At 43.6% G+C, this 12,336-nt stretch overlaps 1 protein-coding gene across 1 annotated transcript in view; it reads left to right on the top strand.

Moving 5' to 3' along the window:
- LOC110368152 (NLR family CARD domain-containing protein 3) overlaps window positions 1-12,336 on the top strand; it is a 445,883-nt gene extending 433,547 nt beyond the window's left edge. The window contains exon 9 of the mRNA XM_036133610.1: window positions 12,268-12,336. Within this exon, the coding sequence (XP_035989503.1) occupies window positions 12,268-12,273 (6 nt within the window). The 3' untranslated portion in view covers window positions 12,274-12,336. The remainder of the gene's footprint in view (window positions 1-12,267) is intronic.

Raw genomic sequence — 12,336 nt, 5'->3', positions numbered from 1 at the left:
ACGTCACCGTCTCAAGAGCAACGCCCCTTTTGCCGCTTAGGTAGGGCATACAGGAGAGAAAGCACGGATAACCCAGCTATTACAAGCGCAACAGAACCAGCGATCTGACCGACTTTGCAGCCGTTAAACTTTCCCAAGACGATGTCCCAGGCGCACAGATTACTGGTCGCACTGTCGAAGAACACACCAACCTTCAGCTCAAACGATGGCTTGAGGTTCGAGGGCTTAAAAAAACTGGAAAACTGGCCGAGTTGATCGAACGGTAAGCTTTGTTTTTTTTTCCTGCGCGGCGATCATGGCAGCGTCGGCCGTTTTTTTTTTTTTTTTGTTGTTTGCAATCACCGTCCAGGAATGGGTATATGTTTAATGTTTGTCTCATTTGAAATGTTTTTGAGTAAGCTATCCTGGTAGCAGGCTATCATGTTAGCGCCTGCTACCATGATAGCCTATATGCTGTCATGGTAGCAGGCGCTACTTTATTAACATGTCGGCCACCAAAATACTCTTACCTTGACTTGATGTCGCTGGAATTGGGTCAGGATGTTCTTCGGTTGTGCCCTTTCCTCCGACAAAATGCTTGCTACATATGTACTTGAATTTGGTAACTTTTTCCGGGTTGAACTGTTGTGTAGGCCGACCGCCCCGGTCCCAGCACACACATTTCTCCTTGGCAGTCTTGAAGAAAACATCCTTCATATGCGGCCGATCAGCGTACCTCGAGTCGCTGTTGCACGTTCCATAGCAACAATGTTTAAAAACCATAGTCTTAGATTTGGAAAAAACAGTCGTTTACCGAGTAAAACCTAGGCTAACGCATGTCTCTTTTAAAGCAAAGCAGCGGCGGGTTTCAAAAGTTTGCCCCACTGCGTACCACGTGATGTGACGTCATTGTGACGTTGTGTTTCTAAAAATAGCTCGCGCGCGGTACCGCATTGAGACACAGCTACAGAGATCCGGTTCGGCGGCCATAAGCCAACATCTCCATGTTAAACTGGATTGTTTTTTGGACTATAAACAGTAATTTGTGCCGTGGTTTGTCCCCACGATAATCCACAGTGAGTAAGTGTGCTTAATTCCGAGGTAGAAGACAGAGAAGTTTCTACTCAAAGCTTTTTGGACTGTGTTTTACCGCTAGCTTAGCATAGCAACTAGCCGATGCTAAATAGCTAGCTAATGGACTCTAGGCTGCCGTTTGCTAACTCAGCTGGACTAAAGTCCCTTAAATGAAAGTTGCGCCAACTCAGCGAGTGGCGCCATTTTGGGTCTAAACTTGCCACAGGCAGGCGCTTTAACACTGTTATGTTATGCGCGTTTCGCACCTTCTAATACCCTTCAGGCAGGTGTTCTGAATAAAACACAACTGAGTGTTGATGATCACCTACTAGGCATCCAGAAAAGCTGATATTACATTTTAATAAGACTTTTAAAGAGACATTTTTAAGTGAACTGTATACTTCTCTTTTCCTGTCTTGAAGTCCAGAATTGGTCCCATAGGACAAAAATCAGACACACATTATGCTACAGCACATTGAAATAAAGCAAGAAGTCCAGAAGAAAATTTCACATAAAAAAATCGGACGGTCGGTGAAAATCAAACATGTTTGAAATTCAGTCGGCCGTCGTGAGCGCATCCTGCTGTTCAAGCAGAGCTACGAGGGAGCACCCTCCCCTCCTCTCCGTCCCCGCCAGCGGAGGGAGGGGAGCAGGCATCCCCAAAGCGACCTTCGCCCGGCCCGGGACCCGCGGGGCCCGGACGTCGGCTCGCGGGGCGGGGGGGAGGGGAGGGCAAGCGCTCCGGTCCGCGCGACGCGCTTGCCGCCTGTTTCGACACGCCTCCGCTCGCGGGGTGGGCCGGGCGACCTGCCGTGCCGCGCGGCCGCCGGTGCGGTGCGTGAGCTGGGCTCGACCCCCTGCTCTGGGTCCCTGTCACCCACCGTCGCTCGCCTGCCTCTGCCACCACAGCGAGCGGTCCCAGAGGGGACACGCAGTCCGGTCGCGTCCGAGCGTCGAGCCGCACAGATCGTGAGCGGTGAACTTTTTAAACCCCGCGGTTCCGTCGTACAGTTTGAGATGTATATAAGTACCACCACTGAAAAACTCGTACAGGGTACGCCCGGCTTAGCGGTTGGGGACTGGCGGGGAGAGACAAGCTCTGCGCGTTTTTTTTTTTTTGTTTTGTTTTTATATTGGCGAGGCGGCCGCCAAACTTAGCGCTGCGGGAAACCCTGACTTCAGAAAAAAAAGCCCACATACCTCACACAAGCGAGAGTTTGTTGTAGGTCTCCAAGTTTTGTTCGTCTCTTGGTCCAAGCGACTGACTCGGTTGATCCACAATAAACGCCGCTCTTCATCGCTTGGAAAATGGAACATCCGCGTCCCTTTATCAGTGCTGTTGCTGCAGCCGTGGGCACAACACCCTGGCATGGTGGCTTATTTTCGAAATAAAGAAATACTCGAAATAATCAGAAAAAATAAAATAAAAATAAAAGAAATCGGTCGCTCGCAGTGTTGTAAACGCGCTGAGCTTAGCTGAGCCTAGACCCAAAATGGCCGCATGAGATCACGTGACCCGAAAAAAATGGAACGCCCATGACGCAACTTTCATTTAAGGGACTTTAAGCTGGACATAGGAGCTTGTAGAGTATCTTACATGGAATCAGAATATAGAGTCAGTTAAAATATATGTAAAAAAGTAAATAATGTGTTTAAATGTCTATCTGGACAGGATTGGGGGGCAGTGAGAAGATAATTGATGGGGATTTATCAGGCTCTAATGAGACCAAACCTGGATTCTGGTTGTATGAAATTTATTTCAGCAGCTGAAAGCCACTTAATTAAGCTTAATGAAGAACAATCTGAATGTCTGTGTATGCTGTGGAGCTTTTAGGACATCTGTAGCTACCTTACAGGTTGAGACTGGAGAACTTCAGCTGAGGCTAAGAAGATTAAACTTGATTAAGCTGTTCATATAATTAGAATATTATGAAAAAGTAGATTTGTTTCAGTAATATCATTCAAAAAGTAAAACCTGTATATTATTCATTATACACAGACCGATATATTTCAAGTGTTTATTTCTTAGAATTGTGTTTATTATAACCAATAACTAATGAAAACCCCAGATTGAGTATCTCAGAGAATTAGAATAGAATCAGAGCAACCTGGGCTCTCATAACACCTGAGCAGCGCCACAGACTGGTCGACTCCAGGCCTTGCTGCATTGCTGCAGTAATCCAGGGAAAAGGAGCCCCAACTAATTATTCTGTGCTGTACATGATCACAGTTTTCATGTTCATACTTGTCAGTTGACCAACATTTGAGGTTTTCATTTGTTATCATCAAAATTCAAAGAAATAAACACTTGAAATATATCAGTCTGTGTGTGATGAATGAATATAGTAGAAAAGTTCCACTTTTTGAACATTTTCGTGATAGTCTAATTGTCTGACCAGCTCCTGTATTTCCTATCAGGGGCCCAAGCTTGTTCTGCAAATCATCACGTCTGATAAAGTTACCACTAGGGTCCAGTGTATATCACAGTGAAGTGATCTGAAGGTCCTGAGAACAGACATGTTCATCCATCTTGAAACAAGTGTTTAAATAATAAAGGAATTGACTGAATGCCAGTGTGTATCAGTGGTATATTAATGCAGGCTGATAAAAAATACCAAAACACACAGAAAATAAAACCGAATCATAGAGAAAACTCACTGGTTTCTGATCAGTGTGACCGCTGACTGAACAGAGAAGGCATCAGGATTAACTAAGCCTGGCTGTTAGCCTGGTCTGGAGCATGCTAGCTGAGAGAATAAATCACCATGGTAACTGATGTTACTGCTTTTGGGAAAACGAGTCGAGGCTTAATTTAGCCAGGATAACTGGAAAATCCTGGCTTAACCTGTTATCTTGGTTTTGTCAAACAGCCCTCTGAAGAGAATGAAGAGACTCATTTTGTCGTGTCAAACACAGACACTGATGGGAAGATCAGATGATGTCATCACTGTTCAGTCATCCTGTTTTAGTCTTTGTTTATCATGTTGTCTGGTTTATTAAGAACTACTTTATTTTTCCCTAATCACAGACTTAATGGCTGCAAACTCTCAGAGACTGAATTTGAAGTTGTAGCCTCAATTCTGAAGTCTAACCCCTCTCATCTGACTGAAGTGGAGATAAGAGAGATCGAAGGAGTGAAAGACTCTGGAATGAAGCATCTGTGTGAGATACTGGAGAGTTCAGTCTGCAGAGTTAACATCCTGAGGTTAGTTTTCTATATTTATCCAAGTAACATCAATTAGTGATGCTTTAATACTTATTTTTATAAAGAACTGTTTGTGTCACAACTGTTTGAATGCAATTTTGAATTTTTTTTTCATGTAAATAAAGTATTTCCATTGCTTATACATTATATTGTTTTGGATTGATGTAGAAAATTTTAAAAAAGTCTAACTAAAATACTTCAATCAATAAACACTGATTATTAAAATATAAACTTTCAGTTGAAATTAAATATAAAAGGCAATCTGCAGAAAATAACCAACAGAGTAATTCGCACTGCAGCAATATCCCAATCAAACAGGTTTTTGTGTTCATATATGGTGTTGGTGAGAAAGGGTGAGCTAGCTCAAAGACAGGATGGGTGTGTTTGATATGACAAAAAATGGCTGATCTGGATGGTCAAATCAAGGCTGCATGGGCAACGTTCTACTAAGAGCTCCTAGCTCCTGTTTCTTGACCTTTCAGGGGGTCAACAGTAAAAACTTTATTGAAAGATGGAATAAAAAATCCAGACGATTATTATTTATTTAAACCTCTGAGCTGCCCTCAGGTCTTCAGGAAGGCTGATCCACAGCTGAGGGCCAGAGGTGGAGAAAGTCTCCTCATGGTAGGTTTTAGTTCTCAGAATGACCCACCAGACACACAGAGACCCACTGAGAACAACTGACCCAGTATGATGGAGAACATCTGAGCCCAGCAGCAGAACATCGGACCAATGTTCAGTGATCAGGGACTGAATGAGCAGAACTTTAAACAGACGCCATGTTTCCTTAGAGAAAACCCTCCATGCAGGCTGCTGGTTTAGGTTGAAGATAAATCCAGAACAATCTGAGCTGAAACTCTGTTAAATGATCCATGTTTAGAACATTATGGGTCTGAGAACCACTGTTCTACCAGAACCCTGACCCAGACTAGAAGACAGCAGCATTTTAAACAGACGCCAGAGCGATCAGACTTAAATATCCAGCAGCAGCAAGTGATCATGGATGGATTTATGTTCAAGTAGAGTTTATTGTTGTGTGGTAATCTCCAACCTCTAGTGCCCCCCCAACCCTAACCCCAGAACATCTTCATCACCAGCCGCCACTGCTGAGAAACACACCTTGATCTGGACCTTCACACGTCATGATAACATGTTCTGGTTCTGCTGGGTTTAACTCTTTAAATCAGTTCTACTGGATCAAATATCAGACATCAGTTCATCATGTTTCTGGGACTTTTACATTCAGGGAAATTAATTTTCTACATTTTAATAATTATTTGTTCATATTTCAGTTTTAACCTGCATCCTGTTGGCTTCAGCTCACATCTTTTATTCTTTATTCAGATTGGAGAACTGCAGTTTGTCAGAGATCAGCTGTTCTTCTCTGGGATTGGCTCTGAAGTCCAACCCCTCCCATCTGACAGAACTGGACCTGAGTGTAAACAGAAACTTGAAAGATGCTGGAGTGAAGGAGCTCTGTGGTTTTCTCCAGACTCCCCTCTGCAAACTACAGATATTGAGGTCAGACTCCATGTTTTAGTTCTGATATTTGTGATGTGAAAGTTGTGTTGACACTAAACTGCAGACATCTGGCTGATATTCTACTGATCCACACTGAGGATCTTCATGGTAAAGTCTGCTTTCTTCTTCACTGCTTTGCTCCAGTTAAAGTTTCTTTCTGTTTCCAACTTCCTGTCAGGATTTATTGCCTAAAAACAGCAACTCCTAAACTCCAGGTTGCTCAACTGAGAGCCTCCAGGATTGTCAAAGACTCCTGGATCAGGTGTTGAAACGTTTTCACAGAAACTGAGTGAAAGTCTGCTAATCTTGGATTTAATCCTGTTGTAGTTGCCATGACTCTGATGATTGAGAATATTACTTTATTTTCTATTTCATGGGAGTGTTTCTAACATCAGATTAGAATGGACTAAAGTTTAATTCTTCGTAGGTTATCTAAGGTTTATAAATTGATAAATTGCTGCTAAGTGGAGGCAGCAGCATTAAACTAAACAGTAATTATTGAGGAGAAATCTAAATAAATAACAAGTAGTATCTCCTGTGAATAGGTGGTACGCTGAGCCATGATTAAAGGTTCCAGGGCCCGGTCCATAGTACTACATCCCTATTTAACCTGCTGGTTCATTATAGAGCTACATGGAGCGGCTGTTACACATGATGGACTTCTGCTGAAAGCCATGAAGCAGGTGCTGAACCACCAGATCAATGACGTCCCAAATGAAGCTTTGGACTTCATTGACCCATGACCCGGCCCCATGAATCAAGCCCCAACAAAGTTCTTCTGAAGGACTGTGTTGCTGTTTCTGACAAATGCTCCAGAGCTTCAGCTTCAAGCAGACCATCACTACTGAAAGCCAGCGCTAAGCTGACCACCTCACTATAGCTGCTGGTGTTGCTAGGATGTGGTCCTGACGGGCCCATGTGGGCTGAGGGAGAGGTACCGAGAGACAACACATCCAGAGGTTTACATCCTGAAGGTGAGGAAACCAGGGATAGAAGAACAAAGATGGAGACGGCAGTACAAGTAACCCCTCCAGAACCGTTGGACTTCTCCTGTCCTGCAGAACGGGCGAGGTGGGCCAGAAGATTGGAGAGGTTTCAGACTGCAGCAGCTCTAGATGAGAAATGTGAGGAAGATCAAGTTAGTTCCCTCCTGTTTGCTGTGGGAGAAGCTGCAGATGACATTTTAGCTGTTGGACCTTTGACTAGAGCAGAGAAAAGATGCCTGGAGCTGGAAAAGCTGTGTTTGAGCAGCACTATGTGGGGAAATCCTCCATCATCTTTAAAAGAGCCCAGTTCAGTTCCAGACGTCACCAAGATGGAGAGAGAGCAGAACCATTTATTACAGCTGGACACAAACTGGCAGGAAACTGTGGTTCTGGAGAACTGGAAGAAGAACTCATACGGGCCAGAACTGTAGCTGGGATAAAAGGACATAAAGCTGTCTGAACCGGTACCAATGGACTCTGAGTTAACGCTCACAAAGGCCAAAGAAAAAGTCCAGCAGAGGGAAACTGTGAAGAACCATAAACAGTTCTGCTCAGCAGCACAGCAGAGGGGAGCAGATCCAACATGGACGCCAGAAGGACCAAGATGAGAAAAATAAAGAGCCAGACCCGGCAGCAGTCAGAACGGGACCAAAGCCAGAGAAGCTGGGAGGAAAAGAGTGTGGTGGATGTGGCTGAAAGCAGAAAGCTTCATGGAAAGACTGCCCAGCTAGAGATGTTCAGTGTTGGAGCTGTTAGAAGGAGCTTCTTGCTGGAGTTTGTTGGTTCGGCCCAGCAGCCAAACTACAGGAGGTCCCAGAACCCCAAGATGACCCAGACAGGCAGGATGATGGATTTCTAGGAGAAAGAGGGTTGAGGAGGTCAGAACCGTGGAGAGAAAAGGTCCAGATGAACCACCATGACAGATATGGGAGTGGTGTAGGGGTTTCTGGGAAGTTGGAGTAAAAATGTTCCTAACCAGAGTCCGGTGGGTCCTGTCTGCTCGTTGTACAGCCATGTTCTCCTGATATTGTTCAGCTCTACTTTCTAGGAGCCCTTTTCAGTGAGCCAGGATCTAAACAATGGGAGGACTTGTTGAAATGACTGCAGACTCTCTGTAAATATCCTCACCATGAATCCAGCATCATCTAATATAGCCGACAATAAAGGAGTCAGAGACACAAGCAGGAAAGTCCAGGAAAAAATAAGCAGCATTTTTCCTGAAGAGTCTGAATGTGGTCCAGATGTTCTGCAGAGTAAAAACTGGAAAAGGTCCATTTGTTCTGGGCTCCACCTTCTGGACTGAAGCAACATTGAGCTCTGAACTGTTGGCCTCCAGTTAAATCTCAGCTTGGATGGTTGGATGAAGAAATCTGATGTTTGTTGGGAATTTGTTCTGCTTTCTTTGCTGATAACATTGATATCAGACTGGTTCTGTTTGTGATGCAGCATCCTGTGTGACAGTAGAACAGGTAGAAGCGCTTCTGTTCTCAGTCATGTATTCATGTGTTTAGAAATGAGTGAAGTGTAATTATTGCAGCTGTTGATCCTTCAGATAAATCCCTCAGTTCCCCTCAATAGAAGGTTACTGTCACTGTGAAAATGAGCTGCTTCCATTCAATCACAGCAGCATTAATTAACAGCTCTGATGTCACACTTTGCTTATTAAAGTCCAGTTTGGTTCCAGCTCAGAACCACTGAAGGCCCGACTGAAATATTCTAACAACACGTCATGATAACATGTTCTGGTTCTGCTGGGTTTAACTCTTTAAATCAGTTCTACTGGATCAAATATCAGACATCAGTTCATCATGTTTCTGGGACTTTTACATTCAGGGAAATTAATTTTCTACATTTTAATAATTATTTGTTCATATTTCAGTTTTAACCTGCATCCTGGTGGCTTCAGCTCACATCTTTTATTCTTTATTCAGATTGAGGAGCTGCAGTTTGTCAGAGATCAGCTGTTCTTCTGTGGTTTTGGCTCTGAAGTCCAACCCCTCCCATCTGACAGAACTGGACCTGAGTGACAACACAGACCTGAAAGATGCTGGAGTGAAGGAGCTCTGTGGTTTTCTCCAGACTCCCCTCTGCAAACTACAGATATTGAGGTCAGACTCCATGTTTTAGTTCTGATATTTGTGATGTGAAAGTTGTGTTGACACTAAACTGCAGACATCTGGCTGATATTCTACTGATCCACACTGAGGATCTTCATGGTAAAGTCTGCTTTCTTCTTCACTGCTTTGCTCCAGTTAAAGTTTCTTTCTGTTTCCAACTTCCTGCCAGGATTTATTAAATAATCAGCAGAAAACATGAAGCAATGAGTTTAATTTCAGTTTAGGGTTTCAGCTTTTATCCAGAACTGAGAAAGAGGAAGATAGAAGAAATGAAAAATACTGATGTTTCATTTATTTGAAGGTTTTTAACATCTTTAAAACTTAATTAAAGCACCTAGTCTACATTTTCTACAGGATGATTTTAAAATAGTTGAGTTTATATTTCTGTGAATAATTGGATATAATTCAGCTGAAAAACAAAGTTCAGATCTTCTATTCTAATAAATATTTCCTGAGTTTGTTCCTGGACTTGGAGCCAGTTTTTAATGTTGTCTCTCTGTGTAACTGAGTCTGAGCCCTGATCTCAGGTCAGAACCGGACAGCATTCGGACCCCCAGTGTGTATAAATCCCCCTCATGTGAAGCGGGTCAGAGGGGATTCAAGCCAGTTTAGAAAAGTGAATTTCAGCTCCTGGAATCTGTCTGACAGGAACAAATCTATAATCCCTGATTGATGCTTCAGCACTTTTAGAAGCTCTGGAAGGATTTTACTGACTAAAACACTCAGACACAACATGTCACAGTACCAGGTTCTGGTTCTGGGCTTTCAGCTCCTAAAGTCAGTTTTACATTAAATATTCTCCATGACATCATGTTTTTATGGCTGTGGAATAATTAAAATAGTTCATTTATCTGCATTAATCTCCATTTGTTCATATTTCCTCCACAATTGCTGCTGACTTGTTTGTTTTCTGTGAAACTTGAATAATTTGGCTGCAGAACCTGAGTTTGTATTGATGGAGCTGCTGGTGGAGCTGACAGAGTTGAAGAGCTGAAGTCAGCAGGGCTGTCATTTAGAAAGCTTGATACACACAAAATGGACCTGAAATGTGCGTACGCCACTTTCCATCAAAAGTTGGGATCTATAAAAATGAACTTGAGGGGAAAATGTGTGGTCCTCATGCCAACTCTGACCCAGGCGTACGCTCATTTTGGAGACGGGGAAATTGGTGACGCAGATGGTGAAGTGGTGAATTACAGCCAACCTGCATGAGGATTCCTCTCAGACGTTCATTTCACTCCATATCAGACTTTAATCATAGATCATCCTGATCAGAAGCATTCAAAACCGCAGTATTATTCATTCTTGTCCTGGTGACTCTTAAATACATCTGGGACATTTCAAATAAATAAAAATGTCCATAAGCCATCTTAAATCTTAAATCAAAGTCTGCAAACATTTTCTCTGGTTTTCTACGTTCACATTCCTCTCTCCAATGATCACCAGGGTGACGTGTTCCACAGATTATTGTGACGAGGTGAGCAGCAATCACTTTAATTGCTGGAAACAGTCAAACACACTCGTGCGTAATGCTGCTCGCTGGATGCATTGGCACTGCTGGAAGACCGTGCAGATGGAGAATTGAGGAAACGCTTTCAGGGATCAAATATTTCCTGGCCAATAATGAGGACTGGCCAATATCCTGCTTCTGACTCCCAGCATGCATTGTGCTGTTACCCACAGGGGAAAGTGGCTCCACCTCCCTCTGAGGAGCTGAAAGGCAGCTCTCCAACCCCCAGAGAGCAGAGAAGGAGGCTTTCTGCTCACACCCAGGCAGTCATCACCTTTTTAGGGGGGGGGGGGGTAATAATGGAGGGGAAACCTCTCTCCTCTGAATGTGGATCTGAACCCACAGCCACAGGGGAATTTCAACACGGAGCACAGCGTTGTTTACTTTTAACAACTTATTTTAACACCTTATTAACTTGTTTTAATGTGGACAACATCTGAGCTTTTACCTCTGATTTCCACATTTAATAAACGCCTCTCTGGGAAATTTTCCCAACGTTTCTTTGCTTTTTCTCCGTGGCTGCCACGTCACCATGATGAAAAAATGATCAGCTGACACATTTTCTACACATTAACATTCATGAGGTGCTTTGCATCGACCGTTTCTGGTTGAATCTGGGCGTGTAGAGGGCAGAACCTGAACCAGAACCTGGTACCAAATGTACAGGTACAGCTGGGATCTATAAAGGAAAATGGCTGCTGGTGTGTGAGTGCATGGTTTTATAAATCTGAATATTTTTGCCATACTCCATTTTCTTTTTCTTGGCGTACACTTTTAGTACAGATTCCACACAAAGTTTTATAAATGAGACCCCAGGACTGTAAAAACTGCTAAACAAGTTTTAACTGTTGAAAGTTCTGATATTGTTGATTGTTGAAGAGCTGAAGTCAGCAGGTCTTTATTGAAGCAGCAGCTTGTTGTCATTAATATTAATGAGAGTTCTTTAACTGGTTCTGTTGGACTGTTAGAACCTGCATCCTGGTGGCTTCAGCTCACATCTTTTATTCTTTACTCAGATTGATTGACTGCAGTTTGTCAAAGATCAGCTGTGATTCTCTGTGTTTGGCGCTGAAGTCCAACCCGTCCCATCTGACAGAACTGGACCTGAGAGTTAACGACCTGAAGGAGTCAGATGTTCAGCAGCTGCAGGATCTTGTAAAGAGTCCAGACTACAAACTGAAATCTGTGTAAGTAGATGGTTGGAGTGAGTCCAGCTGCTGTCAGCAGAACTGTTCTGAACCCAGTTGGTACCAAAGCAAAGATCCAGTGTTTCCAGTAAAGCTGCAGCTTCTCAGTGGGAGGAGAATGGTGACAGGCTTCCTGATTGGACACAAAGACAACAATCAGCCAATCAGAGGAGCCAGCAGCTTGTTGTGTTCCTGTGTTTGTGTCCATGTGAAGATGACTGTTGTTGTTGTGTTCATGTCTCCAGGAAATGCAGCTGGATTCCAGCTGACAGCCTTCCACCATGTCTAGAGACAGTGGTCCTCATTCATCAAGCTGTGGAGCATCAGATCTGATCTCAGACTCTTTGTTCTCTCATTTCAACAGGAAACAGCTGATCAGTTTCATCTTAGTCACAGCTCTGAGATCAGTCTGACTGCAGCCTGCAAATCACTGATTTCACAGCCCATCATTACATTTAGTCACCATGTGGTCTTTCTACAGAGCAGAAGCTCTGCTGAAGTCCACTCAGCACATCTGGACATGTGTCCTTCTCTCACTAGTTTCATCCAGATGTGTTCAGGGACAGCCTCCATGTTTCTTAGTCAGCTGATGTTTCACAAACAGATGAGATGTTCATGTTCAGCTTCCAGAGGCTGGAAACACTCACTGATCTCCTCTGTTGCTCCTTCTTCTCTCTGCAGGAGGGAGGTCTGATGATCTTAGTAGAGGAGAGAAGCTGAGCTGTCCTGATGATCCAGAGGTTGAAGCTGCAGCAGT

Source organism: Fundulus heteroclitus, unplaced genomic scaffold (assembly GCF_011125445.2).
Source record: "Fundulus heteroclitus isolate FHET01 unplaced genomic scaffold, MU-UCD_Fhet_4.1 scaffold_65, whole genome shotgun sequence".
Lineage (NCBI taxonomy): Eukaryota > Metazoa > Chordata > Actinopteri > Cyprinodontiformes > Fundulidae > Fundulus > Fundulus heteroclitus.
Note: the sequence above shows the minus strand (reverse complement) of the source record. Positions and strands in the feature narration are given on the sequence as shown.